Source organism: Uloborus diversus, chromosome 10, assembly GCF_026930045.1.
Source record: "Uloborus diversus isolate 005 chromosome 10, Udiv.v.3.1, whole genome shotgun sequence".
NCBI classification, from domain to species: domain Eukaryota; kingdom Metazoa; phylum Arthropoda; class Arachnida; order Araneae; family Uloboridae; genus Uloborus; species Uloborus diversus.
In genome coordinates, this window is record NC_072740.1 from 32,148,263 (window position 1) to 32,171,004 (window position 22,742).

Below are 22,742 nucleotides of genomic sequence, written 5' to 3' on the forward strand. Positions count from 1 at the left end.
CCTTCTAAGTTTAAATAAATTATTGCCAAAGCTTGACCACATTTCTTCCGGTCAAGTGCAGGAATGTTTTCCCCCTCTAATTTCTTTTGGGTTACTTCCCATAGATCTCTTTCAATAAGGACCATCTTAATATCTCTGGACCAGGTGGCCCAATTATGGGATCCCAACTTTTCTATATTTCTATAATCTTTATCCATTATCAAAAAATATTTTATTTCCCACGGGCAGACTCAACCACGCACTCTGCTACCACTTGTTGGGAAATGTGTCTTTACCTTAAGTTCATAGAACTAAATAAAAGGTTTACAGAACCCCAACGTCAAAAAGCCGTGCAGTCTGCCAGTAAGAAATAAAACATACTCAAAGTAATTTTAAATAAATAACATTTATTAAAATATCACAGTATACAACAATAAACTTTTGTTAAATACCAAAATAATTTAGAGTGTACAAAACCCCCAATAATCACAGAAATTTCAAAGTTAAATTATTAAATAAACACTTTTAGAAAAACGCGAAACCTTTTAGAAAAAATTGTAAAAATGTCACCTTCCAGCGCTAAATGCGCATGTTTACATTGCTGAAGACTTCTTTACCAAGTGTAATCAAAGAAAACAGTTCCATCATTCACCGGCCGATAGGCTTGCTTAGTTCTAGAAGAACCTTTTCAAATACCGGAACACAAACTTGTGCACGCCCAGGAATCACACCGGAACCTTCTGGAACTCTGGTAGGAACGTCTAGGAAATCCAATCATGAAGGTCACTCTGAAGGACATCGATGATTTCAAACTGATGACAGTCCCATACCACCACAGGAGCACCGGTAAATCAATTCAGGTATTGGCCAAGGTTAAGTGTTATGCCTAATGGCAATGAACTTCATCTCCTGCGAACGTCTTCAGCAATGTTGACATTTTTCCCTCCATTAGCCGGAGTAATTTAGAACATTCTTAAACAACACTTAACACTGAATAAAACTTATCTCAAGCCCAGCTTGAATTCAAAAACGTTGCATCATCAACGGTTCGAGCGCGCCGCAACTTCAATCAAAAACCTAGCATGGTTGCCAAACCTTCAAAGACCAATCCCTGATTGGTCAACAAAAAATGGCAAGATGCCAATGGGGAGTAAACACAAACAAAAAGTGAGCACTGAAAATATTTCGATCAACCTATTTATACGTTCTATGACCGCGATACGTCATCCCATGACACACCCTACTTTGCATTGGAGATATACATCTCAACTATTCCTGATTGAGTGATTTAACAATCTTTCTATTCGTTTTTTCGGCTCAAAGTAGCCAAAAACATCTCAACCATCGGGTGTTACGTCATAGGATGATTCCGATGTTGCACGATCATGCCCGAATCAATTTCAGTTATCCGCCGCTGGGACACAAGACGCGGAGTGGCAAAAACATATCGGAGGTAAGTTTCAAAAAATACTTTAACATTTGTAATTAAATTAAAAGCGCTCCAAGATACAGAATAAAGGCTTTTAAGCCCAACATGTTCCCCCCTCTTGGAGACCTTTTATTAATTACATACATGAAACAATTTAAATACTATATACAATAGAAACATACACATGAGCTTACAATTTGAAAAAAATTTATTTTTTACATTCCACCCCCCAATTAAAAATAATTCTGCATAAGGAGTTTAGACTATATTTAGATAATGGCTTCGTGAAAATGTCAGCTATGTTTACATTCGTCCTAACATATTCAATAGAAAACAATTTTTGTTCAATTAAATTTCTCAGAAAATGATATCTGACATCTATGTGTTTAGTTCTCGAGTTTTCAATTGGGGATTTCGAAAAATCAATAGTTGCAATGTTATCACAAAAAATTACAGTTTCTTTTAGTTGAAAACCTTCAATTCCTAAGTTGTTGATCTCATCAATTATTCTTTTCAACCAAACTATTTCTTTAGCCGTTTCTCCCAATGAGATGTATTCGGCTTCCATGGTTGATAATGAGACACATTTGTGTTTAAAGGTTCTCCAACTTATCGGAACTTTATCAATACAAACTATTGAACCCCCCATTGATACTCTATCCTCACGATTTGCAGCATAATCAGAATCTGAAAAACCTCTAATTCTGATACTGTTAATAGCACTTAAATTAAATTTATAGTTACAGGTGTATTTCAAATAGCCTAATAATCTTAAAAGAAAATCCCAGTGTTTCTTACCAGGATTAGCCTGGAATTGTGAAAATATATTAACTGCATATGAAATGTCAGGACGAGTTTTTCCGGCAATGTATGCCAAGCACCCTAGCAAATTCCGGTACGGGAGTTTCTCCATCTCTTTGATTTCGTACTCGGTCTTAGGACAATCATCCTTAGACAAAACCGTACCTCTTGAAATTGGAAGGGTAGATATAGGCACATTATACTCAGAAAAAAGGTTTAAAATTTTGGAAATGTAAGAAATCTGGTGAATGAAAATTTTACCATCATTCTCAATAAATTCAATTCCCAACAATTTTCTTGTTTTCCCCAGTTCTTTAATATCATATACAGTTTTAATTTCATCAATTACATTTTTAACTAAATTTTTATTCTTGGCAAAAATCAAAATATCATCCACATATATTAACAGGAAAATTTCACTGTTCCTCACGTAAACACAATTACATCCTATTATTCTTTTAAATTGGAATCGCCGGAGAACACCATCAATTTCATGAAACCAATTTCTCCCGGACTGGTGTAGTCCATATAAGGATTTCTTAAGTTTACATACATAGTTAGGATGAATTTTACTTATAAAACCTTCTGGCTGCCTCATAAAAATATTTTCTTCCAGGTCAGCATATAAATATGCATTCTTTATATCAATTTGAAAATGACACCATTTTAATAAAGATACAAAAATTGTGAAAAATAGTCTTACTAAAGAAAATTCCACCACCGGGCTGAAGACCTCAGAATAAGACTCGCCAGGGATCTGGCGATTTCCGCCTACAACAAGCCTTGCCTTATATCTTACAATCTCATCACGATCATTCTTCTTCAAATCATACACCCACCGGTTCCCCAGAATGGGCTGATTCTTAGGTGGAGGTACAAGTTCCCACACACCTCTCTGTTTGATGACTTCTAGTTCATCTTCCATAGCAAGTCTCCAGTTCTTCAGCTCGGGGGTGGATAAACATTGTTTATAGGAATTGGGAATTAATACTTCAACCAAACTAGCCTCAGGGACTTCTTCCTCACTTTCATCAGAAGTAACAATTTCTTCCTGGGGTTGATCCCCATTAGAAACTTCCCCACTTACAGGATTTTTGGAAGAAAAGTCAAAAAATTTGGGGTCATATTCTATTTTGTGGTCATCACAATATTTTAGTACTTCCTTTGGGGATCTCAATCGAACTTTCTTATTCCCCGCAATTGTGTAATAATAGATATCTTTTTTCTTCCCCGTTTTTCTCTTCTTCACTTCCCTAATCCATTTAACCTTATTACAAGGAGTTCCCTTGGTACTTTCCTTAATTCTTTGATCCAACTCAATTTCACTTATAGGTTTGATAAAATTAAAATTTCTTTCTGATTTGGATCTATTTAACGATTCCCCCCATTTGACATTCTCATTAAAGTTAACATTCATGGTTTCTGTTATAGTTCTGGTGTTAGGATCCCAAATCCGGTATCCTCGAGTCCGAATGGCATATCCCACCATTATCCCCTTTTTAGCTCTCATATCTAATTTCCTTAATTTAGACTTTGGTAATCCTATGTAGGCTAAACAGCCAAATACTTTCAAATGTCTAACAGAAGGCTTATTCCCACAAAAAAGCTCAAAAGGGGTTTTCTTTTCATTTCCGACTACAGTCCTGTTTCTTACGTAATTAAAGCACATAGCTGCTTCTGCCCAAAATTCCTCTCCTAGCCCGGAATCTCTTAACATTGCTCTAACACCATTCATAATCGTGAGATTATACCTCTCCACAACGACATTTTGCTGAGGCGTATAAGTGTTAGTCCTCTCAATTTTTATCCCCTGGCTAGTGAGATAACTTTCAAATTTATCATTAACGAATTCTCTCCCGTTGTCGGAACGAACAGCTTTAATTTTCCTATCAAGAAACCTCTCATTTCTTTTCTGAAAATTCAAAAAAACATTGAATGCCTCGTCTTTACTCTTTAAGAAAAATACGAAAGATTTGCGAGAAAAATCATCAATTAAACAATAAATGTATCTTTTCCCCCCTAAGGATTCAGTCTGAAAAGGACCGGCCAGATCCATGTGAATTAGATCAAGAGGTACTTGTGACCGACGCTCAGGAACAGACCTAAAAGAGCATTTTCTCTTTTTACCCAATTTACAAGGTTCACATTCAAATCTGGGCCCCCTTTTAATTTCAAGACCTTGGGTGGCTCCTAACTTACTTGTTAAATTAATAGTGTCCATATTTGTATGAGCAAAACGTTTATGCCACAGCTCCATGTCTACATTCACAGCATTGGCCCTTTCAAAGTGATTCTTAACAGTAGGGGTATCAACATAATTGGTATTTTCACAATTTACATAAAAACTTGGTTTAACATAATAAAGTTTATTAATTAAGACTGCAGTAAACAATTTAACATTTTCTTTATTAAAGACACAAATTTTACCCGGATAGCATCTTATTTTAAAACCTTGTCGGTCAATACATGATCCGGAAAGTAAATTGCGGCGCAATGTTGGAGCATAGAATACATTATTTAAAGTTATTGTTATCAGCTTCCTATCTGACTCTATTTTGAAAATTACCCTACCTATTCCTTCTACTTTGCTTTTAATATTACCAACTGCCACCTCCATTTGGGTATTTTGAACAGGCTTTAATTCTGTGAACAAATTTTTGTCCCGGCAAAAATGTGCCGTACTTCCTGAATCAAAAAGCCAGGAATTTTCACATTTTGGAATAGTAGAGTTAGCCGAGATTTCGTCAGATTCTTCCACTGAACAAAACATGCCAGCAGCTTGAGCGTCTGATTTAGATTTATTATTTACATTTTTATTTTGCCTATCTTTATTCCTGCTCCAACACCGCGAGGCAGTATGACCCTTTTTCTTACAATAATGACAAATTTTGTTTTTAAAAAAAGGTTTACTCCTTTCATTTGCCACTCCGTGTCTGTTGGGTTTAGAAATAACATTCATTGCCGAATTTGATGTATCAGGTTCTTTAGTCAAATATTTGATTCTACCCTCCTCAGCTAATAACTCATCTTTTACTTTGGAGAAGGTAAACATACTTGCGTCCCACCGGTAAATAGCCTGGACAATACTGTCAAAGTTGGAGGGCAGATACCTAATCAATTGAAAAGTCCGAATCTTTTCTTCCATTATATAACCATTATCAACAAGTTGTTTATGGATTCCCGCCAACCTGGCAGCGAATAACCCAATTGATTCGTTTTCATTTAGTTTACATGAAAAGTAGGACTCCCACAATGTCGCCATCCTGGCCAGAGATGGGGGTTCAAAATTACCTTTCAGTGTATTCCAAGCTTCGCTTGGGTCTTCTATATCGTCTATCAGCCTTTTTACGTCGCCTTCTAAGTTTAAATAAATTATTGCCAAAGCTTGACCACATTTCTTCCGGTCAAGTGCAGGAATGTTTTCCCCCTCTAATTTCTTTTAGGTTACTTCCCATAGATCTCTTTCAATAAGGACCATCTTAATATCTCTGGACCAGGTGGCCCAATTATGGGATCCCAACTTTTCTATATTTCTATAATCTTTATCCATTATCAAAAAATATTTTATTTCCCACGGGCAGACTCAACCACGCACTCTGCTACCACTTGTTGGGAAATGTGTCTTTACCTTAAGTTCATAGAACTAAATAAAAGGTTTACAGAACCCCAACATCAAAAAGCCGTGCAGTCTGCCAGTAAGAAATAAAACATACTCAAAGTAATTTTAAATAAATAACATTTATTAAAATATCACAGTATACAACAATAAACTTTTGTTAAATACCAAAATAATTTAGAGTGTACAAAACCCCCAATAATCACAGAAATTTCAAAGTTAAATTATTAAATAAACACTTTTAGAAAAACGCGAAACCTTTTAGAAAAAATTGTAAAAATGTCACCTTCCAGCGCTAAATGCGCATGTTTACATTGCTGAAGACTTCTTTACCAAGTGTAATCAAAGAAAACAGTTCCATCATTCACCGGCCGATAGGCTTGCTTAGTTCTAGAAGAACCTTTTCAAATACCGGAACACAAACTTGTGCACGCCCAGGAATCACACCGGAACCTTCTGGAACTCTGGTAGGAACGTCTAGGAAATCCAATCATGAAGGTCACTCTGAAGGACATCGATGATTTCAAACTGATGACAGTCCCATACCACCACAGGAGCACCGGTAAATCAATTCAGGTATTGGCCAAGGTTAAGTGTTATGCCTAATGGCAATGAACTTCATCTCCTGCGAACGTCTTCAGCAATGTTGACATTTTTCCCTCCATTAGCCGGAGTAATTTAGAACATTCTTAAACAACACTTAACACTGAATAAAACTTATCTCAAGCCCAGCTTGAATTCAAAAACGTTGCATCATCAACGGTTCGAGCGCGCCGCAACTTCAATCAACAACCTAGCATGGTTGCCAAACCTTCAAAGACCAATCCCTGATTGGTCAACAAAAAATGGCAAGATGCCAATGGGGAGTAAACACAAACAAAAAGTGAGCACTGAAAATATTTCGATCAACCTATTTATACGTTCTATGACCGCGATACGTCATCCCATGACACACCCTACTTTGCATTGGAGATATACATCTCAACTATTCCTGATTGAGTGATTTAACAATCTTTCTATTCGTTTTTTCGGCTCAAAGTAGCCAAAAACATCTCAACCATCGGGTGTTACGTCATAGGATGATTCCGATGTTGCACGATCATGCCCGAATCAATTTCAGTTATCCGCCGCTGGGACACAAGACGCGGAGTGGCAAAAACATATCGGAGGTAAGTTTCAAAAAATACTTTAACATTTGTAATTAAATTAAAAGCGCTCCAAGATACAGAATAAAGGCTTTTAAGCCCAACATGTTCCCCCCTCTTGGAGACCTTTTATTAATTACATACATGAAACAATTTAAATACTATATACAATAGAAACATACACATGAGCTTACAATTTGAAAAAAATTTATTTTTTACATTCCACCCCCCAATTAAAAATAATTCTGCATAAGGAGTTTAGACTATATTTAGATAATGGCTTCGTGAAAATGTCAGCTATGTTTACATTCGTCCTAACATATTCAATAGAAAACAATTTTTGTTCAATTAAATTTCTCAGAAAATGATATCTGACATCTATGTGTTTAGTTCTTGAGTTTTCAATTGGGGATTTCGAAAAATCAATAGTTGCAATGTTATCACAAAAAATTACAGTTTCTTTTAGTTGAAAACCTTCAATTCCTAAGTTGTTGATCTCATCAATTATTCTTTTCAACCAAACTATTTCTTTAGCCGTTTCTCCCAATGAGATGTATTCGGCTTCCATGGTTGATAATGAGACACATTTGTGTTTAAAGGTTCTCCAACTTATCGGAACTTTATCAATACAAACTATTGAACCCCCCATTGATACTCTATCCTCACGATTTGCAGCATAATCAGAATCTGAAAAACCTCTAATTCTGATACTGTTAATAGCACTTAAATTAAATTTATAGTTACAGGTGTATTTCAAATAGCCTAATAATCTTAAAAGAAAATCCCAGTGTTTCTTACCAGGATTAGCCTGGAATTGTGAAAATATATTAACTGCATATGAAATGTCAGGACGAGTTTTTCCGGCAATGTATGCCAAGCACCCTAGCAAATTCCGGTACGGGAGTTTCTCCATCTCTTTGATTTCGTACTCGGTCTTAGGACAATCATCCTTAGACAAAACCGTACCTCTTGAAATTGGAAGGGTAGATATAGGCACATTATACTCAGAAAAAAGGTTTAAAATTTTGGAAATGTAAGAAATCTGGTGAATGAAAATTTTACCATCATTCTCAATAAATTCAATTCCCAACAATTTTCTTGTTTTCCCCAGTTCTTTAATATCATATACAGTTTTAATTTCATCAATTACATTTTTAACTAAATTTTTATTCTTGGCAAAAATCAAAATATCATCCACATATATTAACAGGAAAATTTCACTGTTCCTCACGTAAACACAATTACATCCTATTATTCTTTTAAATTGGAATCGCCGGAGAACACCATCAATTTCATGAAACCAATTTCTCCCGGACTGGTGTAGTCCATATAAGGATTTCTTAAGTTTACATACATAGTTAGGATGAATTTTACTTATAAAACCTTCTGGCTGCCTCATAAAAATATTTTCTTCCAGGTCAGCATATAAATATGCATTCTTTATATCAATTTGAAAATGACACCATTTTAATAAAGATACAAAAATTGTGAAAAATAGTCTTACTAAAGAAAATTCCACCACCGGGCTGAAGACCTCAGAATAAGACTCGCCAGGGATCTGGCGATTTCCGCCTACAACAAGCCTTGCCTTATATCTTACAATCTCATCACGATCATTCTTCTTCAAATCATACACCCACCGGTTCCCCAGAATGGGCTGATTCTTAGGTGGAGGTACAAGTTCCCACACACCTCTCTGTTTGATGACTTCTAGTTCATCTTCCATAGCAAGTCTCCAGTTCTTCAGCTCGGGGGTGGATAAACATTGTTTATAGGAATTGGGAATTAATACTTCAACCAAACTAGCCTCAGGGACTTCTTCCTCACTTTCATCAGAAGTAACAATTTCTTCCTGGGGTTGATCCCCATTAGAAACTTCCCCACTTACAGGATTTTTGGAAGAAAAGTCAAAAAATTTGGGGTCATATTCTATTTTGTGGTCATCACAATATTTTAGTACTTCCTTTGGGGATCTCAATCGAACTTTCTTATTCCCCGCAATTGTGTAATAATAGATATCTTTTTTCTTCCCCGTTTTTCTCTTCTTCACTTCCCTAATCCATTTAACCTTATTACAAGGAGTTCCCTTGGTACTTTCCTTAATTCTTTGATCCAACTCAATTTCACTTATAGGTTTGATAAAATTAAAATTTCTTTCTGATTTGGATCTATTTAACGATTCCCCCCATTTGACATTCTCATTAAAGTTAACATTCATGGTTTCTGTTATAGTTCTGGTGTTAGGATCCCAAATCCGGTATCCTCGAGTCCGAATGGCATATCCCACCATTATCCCCTTTTTAGCTCTCATATCTAATTTCCTTAATTTAGACTTTGGTAATCCTATGTAGGCTAAACAGCCAAATACTTTCAAATGTCTAACAGAAGGCTTATTCCCACAAAAAAGCTCAAAAGGGGTTTTCTTTTCATTTCCGACTACAGTCCTGTTTCTTACGTAATTAAAGCACATAGCTGCTTCTGCCCAAAATTCCTCTCCTAGCCCGGAATCTCTTAACATTGCTCTAACACCATTCATAATCGTGAGATTATACCTCTCCACAACGACATTTTGCTGAGGCGTATAAGTGTTAGTCCTCTCAATTTTTATCCCCTGGCTAGTGAGATAACTTTCAAATTTATCATTAACGAATTCTCTCCCGTTGTCGGAACGAACAGCTTTAATTTTCCTATCAAGAAACCTCTCATTTCTTTTCTGAAAATTCAAAAAAACATTGAATGCCTCGTCTTTACTCTTTAAGAAAAATACGAAAGATTTGCGAGAAAAATCATCAATTAAACAATAAATGTATCTTTTCCCCCCTAAGGATTCAGTCTGAAAAGGACCGGCCAGATCCATGTGAATTAGATCAAGAGGTACTTGTGACCGACGCTCAGGAACAGACCTAAAAGAGCATTTTCTCTTTTTACCCAATTTACAAGGTTCACATTCAAATCTGGGCCCCCTTTTAATTTCAAGACCTTGGGTGGCTCCTAACTTACTTGTTAAATTAATAGTGTCCATATTTGTATGAGCAAAACGTTTATGCCACAGCTCCATGTCTACATTCACAGCATTGGCCCTTTCAAAGTGATTCTTAACAGTAGGGGTATCAACATAATTGGTATTTTCACAATTTACATAAAAACTTGGTTTAACATAATAAAGTTTATTAATTAAGACTGCAGTAAACAATTTAACATTTTCTTTATTAAAGACACAAATTTTACCCGGATAGCATCTTATTTTAAAACCTTGTCGGTCAATACATGATCCGGAAAGTAAATTGCGGCGCAATGTTGGAGCATAGAATACATTATTTAAAGTTATTGTTATCAGCTTCCTATCTGACTCTATTTTGAAAATTACCCTACCTATTCCTTCTACTTTGCTTTTAATATTACCAACTGCCACCTCCATTTGGGTATTTTGAACAGGCTTTAATTCTGTGAACAAATTTTTGTCCCGGCAAAAATGTGCCGTACTTCCTGAATCAAAAAGCCAGGAATTTTCACATTTTGGAATAGTAGAGTTAGCCGAGATTTCGTCAGATTCTTCCACTGAACAAAACATGCCAGCAGCTTGAGCGTCTGATTTAGATTTATTATTTACATTTTTATTTTGCCTATCTTTATTCCTGCTCCAACACCGCGAGGCAATATGACCCTTTTTCTTACAATAATGACAAATTTTGTTTTTAAAAAAAGGTTTACTCCTTTCATTTGCCACTCCGTGTCTGTTGGGTTTAGAAATAACATTCATTGCCGAATTTGATGTATCAGGTTCTTTAGTCAAATATTTGATTCTACCCTCCTCAGCTAATAACTCATCTTTTACTTTGGAGAAGGTAAACATACTTGCGTCCCACCGGTAAATAGCCTGGACAATACTGTCAAAGTTGGAGGGCAGATACCTAATCAATTGAAAAGTCCGAATCTTTTCTTCCATTATATAACCATTATCAACAAGTTGTTTATGGATTCCCGCCAACCTGGCAGCGAATAACCCAATTGATTCGTTTTCATTTAGTTTACATGAAAAGTAGGACTCCCACAATGTCGCCATCCTGGCCAGAGATGGGGGTTCAAAATTACCTTTCAGTGTATTCCAAGCTTCGCTTGGGTCTTCTATATCGTCTATCAGCCTTTTTACGTCGCCTTCTAAGTTTAAATAAATTATTGCCAAAGCTTGACCACATTTCTTCCGGTCAAGTGCAGGAATGTTTTCCCCCTCTAATTTCTTTTAGGTTACTTCCCATAGATCTCTTTCAATAAGGACCATCTTAATATCTCTGGACCAGGTGGCCCAATTATGGGATCCCAACTTTTCTATATTTCTATAATCTTTATCCATTATCAAAAAATATTTTATTTCCCACGGGCAGACTCAACCACGCACTCTGCTACCACTTGTTGGGAAATGTGTCTTTACCTTAAGTTCATAGAACTAAATAAAAGGTTTACAGAACCCCAACATCAAAAAGCCGTGCAGTCTGCCAGTAAGAAATAAAACATACTCAAAGTAATTTTAAATAAATAACATTTATTAAAATATCACAGTATACAACAATAAACTTTTGTTAAATACCAAAATAATTTAGAGTGTACAAAACCCCCAATAATCACAGAAATTTCAAAGTTAAATTATTAAATAAACACTTTTAGAAAAACGCGAAACCTTTTAGAAAAAATTGTAAAAATGTCACCTTCCAGCGCTAAATGCGCATGTTTACATTGCTGAAGACTTCTTTACCAAGTGTAATCAAAGAAAACAGTTCCATCATTCACCGGCCGATAGGCTTGCTTAGTTCTAGAAGAACCTTTTCAAATACCGGAACACAAACTTGTGCACGCCCAGGAATCACACCGGAACCTTCTGGAACTCTGGTAGGAACGTCTAGGAAATCCAATCATGAAGGTCACTCTGAAGGACATCGATGATTTCAAACTGATGACAGTCCCATACCACCACAGGAGCACCGGTAAATCAATTCAGGTATTGGCCAAGGTTAAGTGTTATGCCTAATGGCAATGAACTTCATCTCCTGCGAACGTCTTCAGCAATGTTGACATTTTTCCCTCCATTAGCCGGAGTAATTTAGAACATTCTTAAACAACACTTAACACTGAATAAAACTTATCTCAAGCCCAGCTTGAATTCAAAAACGTTGCATCATCAACGGTTCGAGCGCGCCGCAACTTCAATCAACAACCTAGCATGGTTGCCAAACCTTCAAAGACCAATCCCTGATTGGTCAACAAAAAATGGCAAGATGCCAATGGGGAGTAAACACAAACAAAAAGTGAGCACTGAAAATATTTCGATCAACCTATTTATACGTTCTATGACCGCGATACGTCATCCCATGACACACCCTACTTTGCATTGGAGATATACATCTCAACTATTCCTGATTGAGTGATTTAACAATCTTTCTATTCGTTTTTTCGGCTCAAAGTAGCCAAAAACATCTCAACCATCGGGTGTTACGTCATAGGATGATTCCGATGTTGCACGATCATGCCCGAATCAATTTCAGTTATCCGCCGCTGGGACACAAGACGCGGAGTGGCAAAAACATATCGGAGGTAAGTTTCAAAAAATACTTTAACATTTGTAATTAAATTAAAAGCGCTCCAAGATACAGAATAAAGGCTTTTAAGCCCAACACCGGATTGTGTTGTTCTGGCAATATGCAAATAATGTAACGTCACATTGTTTCGAGAAAGGCCGAATCTGGCTATAAATACGCAGACCGGCCGTTGCTCGATCGCTTGGCACCGCTACTTTTCTTTTACTCGTCTCCTCGTCTTGTGTTGTTGGTGTGCTGTGAATGTGTTTGTCAATGTCATCATAAATTTTTCGCTACTGGCCTCTCAGGTGAGGTCTGGTCTTTCCTGAATAATGCACTGTTGATGTCTCCAGTCTGGAAAGCGCGTGTTGTGATGACGTCTATCAAAGTGAAAAGTTATAATTTTCCCTGATGTGGGTCGTTTGTTTTCCGGGGAAAGAGGATCGTGTCCATCTTCGATATGTTTTTTTCTGATGTGGTGAACTGTTGCTCACGTGGTACGAACTGACCAGCCTGCAGTTCTGGTGGAAATTGCTATGCCGTCCATCTACCGGTGAGGTGTCACCATGGAACATCGACAGGACTTTTGATCCATGCATGGACTTATTGTAAGATCCCTTTTTTTAATTTTCTTCGGGGAACAAATCATTGTGTTGTAATCATTTTCTCAATATATGTTAAATAAATGTTTTTCAGTGTAAAGAATGATTCATGTTTTATTTTCTTCGGGCAGACCACTACCTCAAATTTTTAGTTGGAAATGAGTTGCCTAATTTTCAGCTTAGCTGTAGGCCATTAACCTCAAATTATATCCAACAGTTTTCTTGGCGACGCTTTCTTGGCGCCAACAGGAAAAAGTCGCCAAGGGTGGGATATATCACATCAGTTCCCTGGGAAGAGGAATATGAAATAGCCCGAACCGGTATAACAAATTTATTGAATGCCAAAGACTTGATTAATAATTCACATTTACATTAGTAGGAAAAAATGATGATGTTATTATTATTTTTTTTAATTCGTTTCATTCCATTTTAAGTATTTATTTTAAAATCATATTTACAGCAAAATTAATGTTCTTCGTTGACTAAGAGTCTTGTACAGGATTGTATTGTTATTATTGCATATAGTGTTGTAGCTGGGAAGGGGGAGGCGGCGCTACACCATCCCTTGAAATACATAGTTGGTTTTTTATTGCAAATAAAATATAAATTTGCCTCAAACCTCCTTTTCTTTTGGTGAGTTCCCCAAAATATTTTGTTTCTAACAACAACACTGGTTAAAAGTGAAAACCTAATGCTATACAACAAATCAAATCTGAATTTTTTAAGTTTATGGTGCTACTTTTATGAAGAAATTGAAGTTGTTTATGGGTAAATTTCCAGCTTTATGCTAAGTTATAGAGCAGTGGTTCTAAAACTGCAGATCACAACCCACACTTAGTATGTCATTAGTCAACTTTTAGTGGGTCATAGCTCTGGGGGTGCTGCATTTTTTACAATCTCAAAAATGCTTGTAGAGTGCAGGGGCAGGGCACTCCTTCTGAAGTCAAGCCAAAACGAAATGTTTTTTGAATGAACAGAATTTTAAGCATTTCTGAAAATGCTCATTAAACTGGGAAAGAAGTAATCTACAGAATGGGTTTTTGAAAAGTCAATTGCAATGTTTCAAAGTGTGGGAATAGTGTTCCAGTTTGTGGCTTTTCCTTTTAAATAGTGTGAACATGAAGATGATGGAAAGATGAAAACGAATTTAAAATGCAGTAGAACCTCGATGAACCATAGTTTCTGCTAACCAAGCTAATAATATTTTTTTTTTTTGCGTGATCGGGCAGCTATTAACGGAAATTCGGGACTTTACAAAGAAAAGTGACAGATTTTTTAAACAAATAATGTAAATTTAATAAAATACCAATTTTTAGTTTGAAAATAAAAATATTTTCTCGCAATTAGTTTTTTTTTTTTTTTTTTGCGATGCATATTTCAATATTTAACTTAGCATTGTAAAAAAACTTTTTATTTTACTCCAAGTTATTTTCCTATTTTAGTTTTTTCTATAAAACATTAATTTTCGTATGTTCATTTTCATCTTTTAAAAATATTCTATTGTAATTTTAATTAATACATTTAAAAATTTGCAATCCTGACAAGTTTTTATACAAAGTTTCTGTTAACCGAGATTGCAGACATCCGGGGCGCTAGCGGTCCCTATTAGCACAGATAAACGAGGTTCTACTATGTATATATATATATATACAGGGTGTTCCGGTTTAACCTGCAAGACCTCTATATTCACAGCCGTTAGTCCTAGATGCATACTTCCAATTGCAAAAATGTTCAAAATCAGATGCAGAGTTAAGATATTGAAAGTTTGAAGCAAAAATAAAAAGGAGTCAAAAAATACAAAATTTAATTTTTTATACGTTCCCTATGTCCCCTAACTTATTTTTATAGAAAAAATCTCCATTGGAAAATATTACTAACCCAAAAGACTTGACATTTGTGAGACCAAAACTCAAGAGGCATTCAAGTTCAAAGTTTTAAGGGACTATACAGACGAAGAGATTGAAACTTATCGCTATTTCTGAAGAATGACAAGTTGTCAAAGTAAAAACACAAAGTATTTATATTTTTCATTGCTATTCAAAAATAAATGCGAATATTATGCCATAACACGCCAAAGCACACTCCAAAATCTCGATCAATTTGAAAAACCACACTCTATGCACATATATAATTTTAAATCCTTGTTAACTTACTATAGCCCCCCCCCCCCCAACCAAAAGGTGTTGTTAACGGAGAGAGTAAAAAAGTGTGAGTCACAAAACACTGCATTTCATATTTTGGTGAATATTGGTGGTACAAATGTCAAACTTTTTGTGCTCAAATTATTTTCAATATAGATTATTTTCCTAAATATAAGTTAGGGGACCTAAGGTCCATATAAAAGATTATGTATATATTTTTTTTGAATCATTTTTGTTTTAGTTTCAAACTTTGAATATCATACTCTTCATCTGATTTTCAACATTTTTGCAATTGGAAGTATGCATCTAGGACTAATGGTTTCGAAAATAAAGGTCTTGCAGGTTAAACTGGAACACCCTGCATATACAGTCAAACCCCGTATAGTGAACCCGAGATATAACAATCCCCCGGTTGTAGCGAGCCTTTTATTTATCCCCAGCTGATGACTTATGTTTTTAATGTATTTTCAAACATTTGTAACGAACGCTAAACACTGTAGAATTGACTATTGCGATCCATAAATGTTTAAAATTTTCACCTTTTCATAATTTCTCAGTTAGATTCCTAACCAATTTTGCCATAAGCAAACATCATCTTTGCAATAGTTATCCCCTTTTCACCAGTACACTCCTCACCTTTTATTCCTCTGATAATATAGCATTGTTTACTCCGCACTGACCTTAGTAAATTAGGCAAACAGGAAAAAAAATTCTTTAGATGATTAAGTTAAATTTATTCTGAAATAGGAAAGCATCGAAAATGTACTCTCAATTTGCAAGGAATTTTTCCTTTCTAAATTTATTGTAGTCACTATTTAGCAGAATTGCAATTCTAAGGCAGCACTCGGTGTTTTGAGCGAATTTGTACGACAAAAACTAGATAAACAAGTGGTAGATTTGTTTACAATAGTTGACAGAAGAATCAATGAAATGTACATAAAAGCTTGCAACCAAAAATAAGCATTTTTCTTCCCATATTATGGATAAATAAAAAGATGCATTTCAAAAGTTTTAAAATTGCTGAATACAATAGTTAATAATATTTTACTTTTATGTCATCCTTTTTATTAATTGAATATTTGCAAAATAAAGACATTTATTATAGAAGCTTCTTAGCAGGTGTGGACTTATTTGCGAAAAATCGGATGTAATGAACTCTTGGTCATAACCATCTCTTAATCCAGTCGACTGAGGGTTTGTCATAGCGTGGTTTGACTGTTGCACTTAAAACCAAACCCAATAGCACGACAGCCCATGGGGGGCTTAGGCCTATTGTGCCCATCTCAGCCTTCCTGACCAAGGGCTCTGGGGTGCTAGGCAGATGTTTCGGTTAGGTGGTCAGCCGAACGCGGAAACCCTAGCAGTTAGTTCCTAAGCGCACTTGGTACTCATTTTATTGACTCATTGAAGAGATGAACTGCTGAATGTACAGGGTGTTCCGTTTTAACTTGCAAGACATTTTTTTTTTCGCAACCCTTAGTCCTAGATGTATACTTCCCATTGCAAAATTGTTCAAAATCAGATGCAGAAATAAGGTATTGAAAGTTTGAAGCAAAAATAAAAATGAGCCAAAAAATACAAAATTTAACTTTTAATACGGGCTCCAGGTCCCCTAATTAAGATTTAGAGAAATAATCTTCATTGAAGACTATTACTGACACAAAAAAAAAACTTGACATTTGTGCGACCAAAACCCATGGAGATATTCAAGTTTAAAGTTTTAAGAGACCATGCAAAAGTTGAGATTGGAACTTATCGCCCTTTCAGAGGAATGTCAGGTCGTTAAAGTAAGAACAACGAGGTATTTATATTTTTCATTGCTGTTTCAAAATAAATGCAAATGTTATGCCATAATACGCAAAAGCACACTAAGCAACCTTGAACAATTTAAAAAATCACACTCTATGCACACATATAATTTAAAACCCTTGTTAACCGCTATATTTCCCTCAAAAAGGTATTACTGATGGCGAGTGTAAAGTGGTGTAAGTCACAAAAGGCTGTGTTTCGTAGCTCAGTGAATATTGGTACTACTAATGTCAAACTTTCAGTGGAGTTTTCAGTGGAGAAAATTTCCCTAAGTATAACTAAGGGGACCTGGGGCCCGTATAAAAAGTTAAATTTTGTATTTTTTGAATTATTTTTATTTTTACTTCAAACTTTCAACATCTTAACTCTGCATCTGATTTTGAAGATTTTTGTAATTTGAAGTATACATCTAGGACTAACGGTTGCGAAAATAAAGGTCTTGCAGGTTAAAACGGAACACCCTGTATACACTTAGTAACTTCAATTTATTGACAGCCATTAATCTTTTGTCTTTAAAATACAAGTTTACCAGCTCAATTTTCTTAATGAAGTTGCGTTAAAACATGCATATTTGTTTATATGTATAAAAAAACAATAGGTATAAAATACATATTAAAGTTTCTCAAATTAAGTTCAAAATTGGCTTAGTATGATAAATTTTATAGCAAGGTTTTAGGAAAAGTTTTACTTCATATTTTCTACTACAATATAAGTTTTCATTATATTCCCCCCCCCTCACTTTTTGAACAACAAACAGCAAACTTTCAGTGAAATCCTTTCTTTATTAAATGAGGACATGTGTGGCTTGCAAAATAGTGAAGCAGTAGGCAAAAATACTTGGAAAACATAAGGAAATGCATAAACAATGAAATAGTGGAGTATGTATAAGGTTTTAAAATTATGTCTTGCACGGGAGGAGCAAATTTTGTTACTTCTACATTGTCAGTGAAAATTGTAGGTTGCACAGCAAAAGGTTTAAAGAGGAAACAATTAATATTGTGAATGAAATTGATAAATTATAATGCTGTAATTTAAAAAGTCATTTTAAAATATATGTATCCTTAACATACATGATTTTATGACTTACAAAAGGTTGATGTGTGTTTCATAATTACTGCTTGTTTTATAATGTTTTAAAGTAGGTGTTTTATTCTGTATAGGGATATAAGCTTTCTAAAGATACTGAGTAAGATGGATTTGAGTGACTTATTTAGTACAAATACACTTTGTCGGGAGCGACAGTTTACTTCTGACCCTGGCAGTTTAGATTTACCTACAGCTCATGTTTTTCTGGATGATACTTGCATCGGTGATGCACATTTTATGTTGCCTCCTTCACCTGATGATGATTTTAATGACAGTGAAGTAAGTGATTTTTGAAAAAATGTTTACTATTTATTTTTTAAATATGCTATATCTATCGGTATAAATCATCAGATTCTGAGGTATAGTATTAGAAATATTTAAAAAAAACTCTAGAAGGGTCTACGTTCATGTATCAGATTTTTAGCATTTAGTATTATGTAATCATAATCATAGTTTTTTTTATATCATATTTATAATTATATAAATAAATAGTCATTATCATATGATAAAGCACAAGAATCTCACTGTTGTAAATGTGTACATTAGGATTGCACAATTCAATTCTAACTTATACAGTTATCAGGGGTCGAAGTGGTCCTATATATCCTATATTTCCTATATTTTCAAAAAAAAGCATGAAAATCGTCCTATATTTCCTATATTTTTGGAAAATGTCCTATATTTCCTATATTCCTGTTTTTTATCCAATTTATTTCTTTAAAACAACAGTAAACAAACTATCTGACTTCGGATTTTTCGTCGAAAGTACGTGTGCAAACGAATTTCAAATTAAAAAAACGCAACTCACTAAATCCTGCACCAGGCATCTTCTCTCATTGGCTACAGCAATATGACGTCACTGTAGTGGGTGGAGTTTCGAGAACGAATTCTGAAGTTGGTTTTAGAATTTTGCGTTTGGCAACAGTAGTTTGCTTTGTTTTCCAGCGTGATTTTCGGTTTTTGTGTTCGCAGGTATATTTGTGTTTAGTGCATTTTCTGATCGGAATGTTCTAATAGTCTTTTTGCAATCTTTTATTTTTGTGAAATTTTATAGCGCAAAATATCTATATTTGTGCTACAAAGCATTGGTTATTTCCTGTTAGTTCTCAACGCAAAGACGGTTTTTATTTATTTATATAAGTTATGTTTGTGACACTTCTATCCCTGAAAAAATTGTGAGTTGCTGTGTTCATTGTCAATAAATTTAACTTTTTTTTTTGTCTACAAAGTACACTTTTTTCAAAAATTATTCTTTCAACTACAGGAAAGTCATTTCAGGTGTAAGTTATAATTTTGTTTGAGGGTTTTTTTTAAATAAAATCATTGATGAGAATAAATAAATAATATATATGTATTATATCTTTTTTTCATAGCGAAACTATTCATATAATGTGTCCTATATTTGTCCTATATTTTTTGTGAAAAATGTCCTATGTGTGACAAGTCGATCACTTCTACCCCTGAGTTATTGATCATAGCCTAACTCAATGGAATGCAACACTCAACAAAGACTAGTCATGTTTTAAATTAAAGCTTATAGTGCAAAAAATGGTGTACTATCATGAAAATTAATTTTTAAAATGGTGATCAAACTAATCAGGTTGATGCACATTGATTCTTGACTTTAATGTAATTGAGGATTTAGTCAAGGGCATCCTGAGCTTGACTTTTTATGGGGACAGAAATTCTCATTTTCCAAAAACTCGCACTTTTACTGATTGCTAAAGTAGAATTATGCACATATAAGCAAGGGGAGATGGGGTACGTTGGACTGTGTGGTCTCAATTATTTCAATACTGTTAATAATTTCCCCCCTTTAATTTATGACTGACAAATAGCACCTATGGCCCTACAAATCCTATAATGAAATGACGTTGTACAGTTATATTGACCAAATTTTATTCCAGGAAGTGTTATTTTAGTAGTGCTGAGTAATTTTTAGAAAACTGCAACTTTATTTTTTTTTTAAATGGGTTTTACCAAGATTGCAGAAAAACAAATTTAACTCCTTTTTAAAGTGAGTTTGTTTAGTTCACAATTGTTTGCAGTTTTTTTATTTTTTGTCATGAAGAAAAATAAATATGGGTCAATCCACTAGAAATCCCCCAGACCGTGTTGCTCAACATTTTTGATTTTCCAAAGTTTTTTACCAGTTATTTTCTCACTACTAAATGAGTTGAAAGAACATTTTTTTGGCTCATACTGTTTTTTCTTATGTGCCATTTTCAGTCCGCTTTGTAGCTGTTTTTTGACCCAAAACAAGTTTTGCCTAAATGCTCCTAACTCGGTTAATTTTACAGCTATCAAGGCAAAATAAAATCCTACATCATCAGAATGATGCCACAGATATGAATTTTTCACAAAATGGTTACCTAAATGATGAGAAAGATGAAGAAAAAAATAACCAGTGAGTTGAAAATTATTATAAAATAAAAGTTTTTGAGCTGCAAAACTATTAAAAGGAAGAGAAACTCAGCTTTATATTTTTTTCTTGTGTAGATATCAGGCTTGGAGTCAATTACAAGGTAATGTAATCGATTACGATTATGATTACGGGTACAAAAAAAAGGGAATTACAGTTACGATTATGAATATAATCATCTGGCAAAACATAATAACGATTACAGCAACTATCCGATTATGTAGAAAATGTAATCGATTATGATTATAATATGACAATTATGATTTTGATTACCATTACAGACTTGTATTATAATATATATGGATCACTCATTTGCATCAACAACGTGATAGTTAAAAATTATGATTTTTGATTTAATATTAAAAAGATAATTGCAACTACCGTGTAGTATTAACTTAAAGATTATTTATTTTGTATTATTGAGCTGTTGCAGGAAAAGAGCCGTGCATGAAAGATAAAAAATATCTAGAAAATTCAAATTGTGTACATTACGCAAGTCTACAATGACCGTACAGGTATAGGCACGCTCTTATTCAGATGTATACACAGTGCATATTGTTTTTGACTCAGCTGTTTGTTATTATTTTGCCATTGCAGTAGTTCTACCTTGGCCCTGGCTAGGGCGATAACTTACCGCTAAATTCCTCAACATTTTAGAGCTTATAATTTCTGAAAATTGTGTGGTATATTTCAGCATTGCAGTCTCAATTATTTATTATATTATCAGTTAATTTAATACACAGCTATTCAAAAAAGATATCCTCATATGGTTCTTTATGCAGAAAAACTGCAATGTAATAAAATACCATATTTCCTGCGTATAATCCGTGGATTATCTGCTAAATAAGGCAAAGTTTATGAGATGCAGATTATACACAGCCGCGGATTATCTGTGATTTTTTCCTCCCCTTAACACCAACGTATTGAACCTCAATATTTTTACAGTAGGATTCACCAATCAAGACTGTACGTGGACTGAATGTTGTTTATTTTACGAAGCATGCATGTCCTTCCTCGCTGCCTGCCTGTATGTTGGTTATTTTACGTTGCTTGAATATTCCTCTTGGCGATTCAGGTCATGTAAAATAAGCAAGATTACAGTGAAATAGGTAGCCATTTGCACAAGATTAGACCGTTTGCTCCTTTGTCTTGACTCTTTATTTTTCAAGTAATTAGCGTACTATAATCAAGATTTCAAGAAGAAATCATTATAATTTTAGATTATATTTCAGATTAATTTTGATTATGTCTTAAAAGTGATTACTTTTTCACGTTTTTGTTTAGTTGCTCAAATGGTATGTTAAATTCAAACTTTATTTTTTACATCGTATTATCTGTGGATTATATGCTGCTGCGGATTATACGAAGCTTTTTTCTTCAGGCCAATTTTAGGACCTGCGGATTATAGGCCGCCTGCGGATAATACGCAGGAAAATATGGTACGCAAAAAGTGTAAATAAAAGATACGGAACTAAACTATTGAAAATTAAAAGAAAAAAGGAATTAAATGCGTTTAAGTGTAATTAATCAGGGATCTGGCCAGAGGATATTTGGGTCCGTTAACGGACCCTTCACAAAAATCCGATCAGCTAAAACGGACCTTTCACAAAATCCCGATCAAACAAAACGGACCTTTCACAAAATCCCGATCAAACAAAACAGACCCTTCACAAAATTCTGATAAACAAGATCCGATCTGTCAAATTGTTTATTGAAAGAGCAAATCTGAAAGCAAAATAACGCATATTTCTGTGTATAAATCGATAATTTTTGGAACCTTTTTTTAAGTCAAATTAGAGGGATCAGCTTATACAAAATCGGCTAATTTTGAAAAAAAAAAAAAAAAATCGGCACTCTTGGGATGCTCCTGCAAGCGATAAATAATTGCTACTACTGCCAAATAAATATGATGGTTGTTTGTTTTCCACAGCTAATTAGCAGCAGTGTTAGTGTTTTTGTAAACGTTTCTGAAAAGGAATTGGTAAGCACTTTTCTCCCCTCATGATTTAATAAACAATAATAATATATATCTGCGAAATGAACTTAGAACTTCAAAGGAATAGTAAGGGTGAGAAAAAAAATATGATCGCTTCAGATAGTGTTACCAACTTCAAAATTATCACCACTTAGCATCTGGCGTTG

General features: G+C 34.6%; 1 protein-coding gene across 1 annotated transcript in view; it reads left to right on the plus strand.

Annotated features, from left to right (window-relative positions):
• The first annotated feature begins 18,253 nt into the window (after window positions 1-18,253).
• Window positions 18,254-22,742, plus strand: part of LOC129231549 (adiponectin receptor protein-like) — a 56,656-nt gene continuing 52,167 nt past the window's right edge. The window contains exon 1 of the mRNA XM_054865902.1: window positions 18,254-18,457. Coding sequence (XP_054721877.1) covers window positions 18,284-18,457 — 174 coding nt within the window. The 5' untranslated portion in view covers window positions 18,254-18,283. The remainder of the gene's footprint in view (window positions 18,458-22,742) is intronic.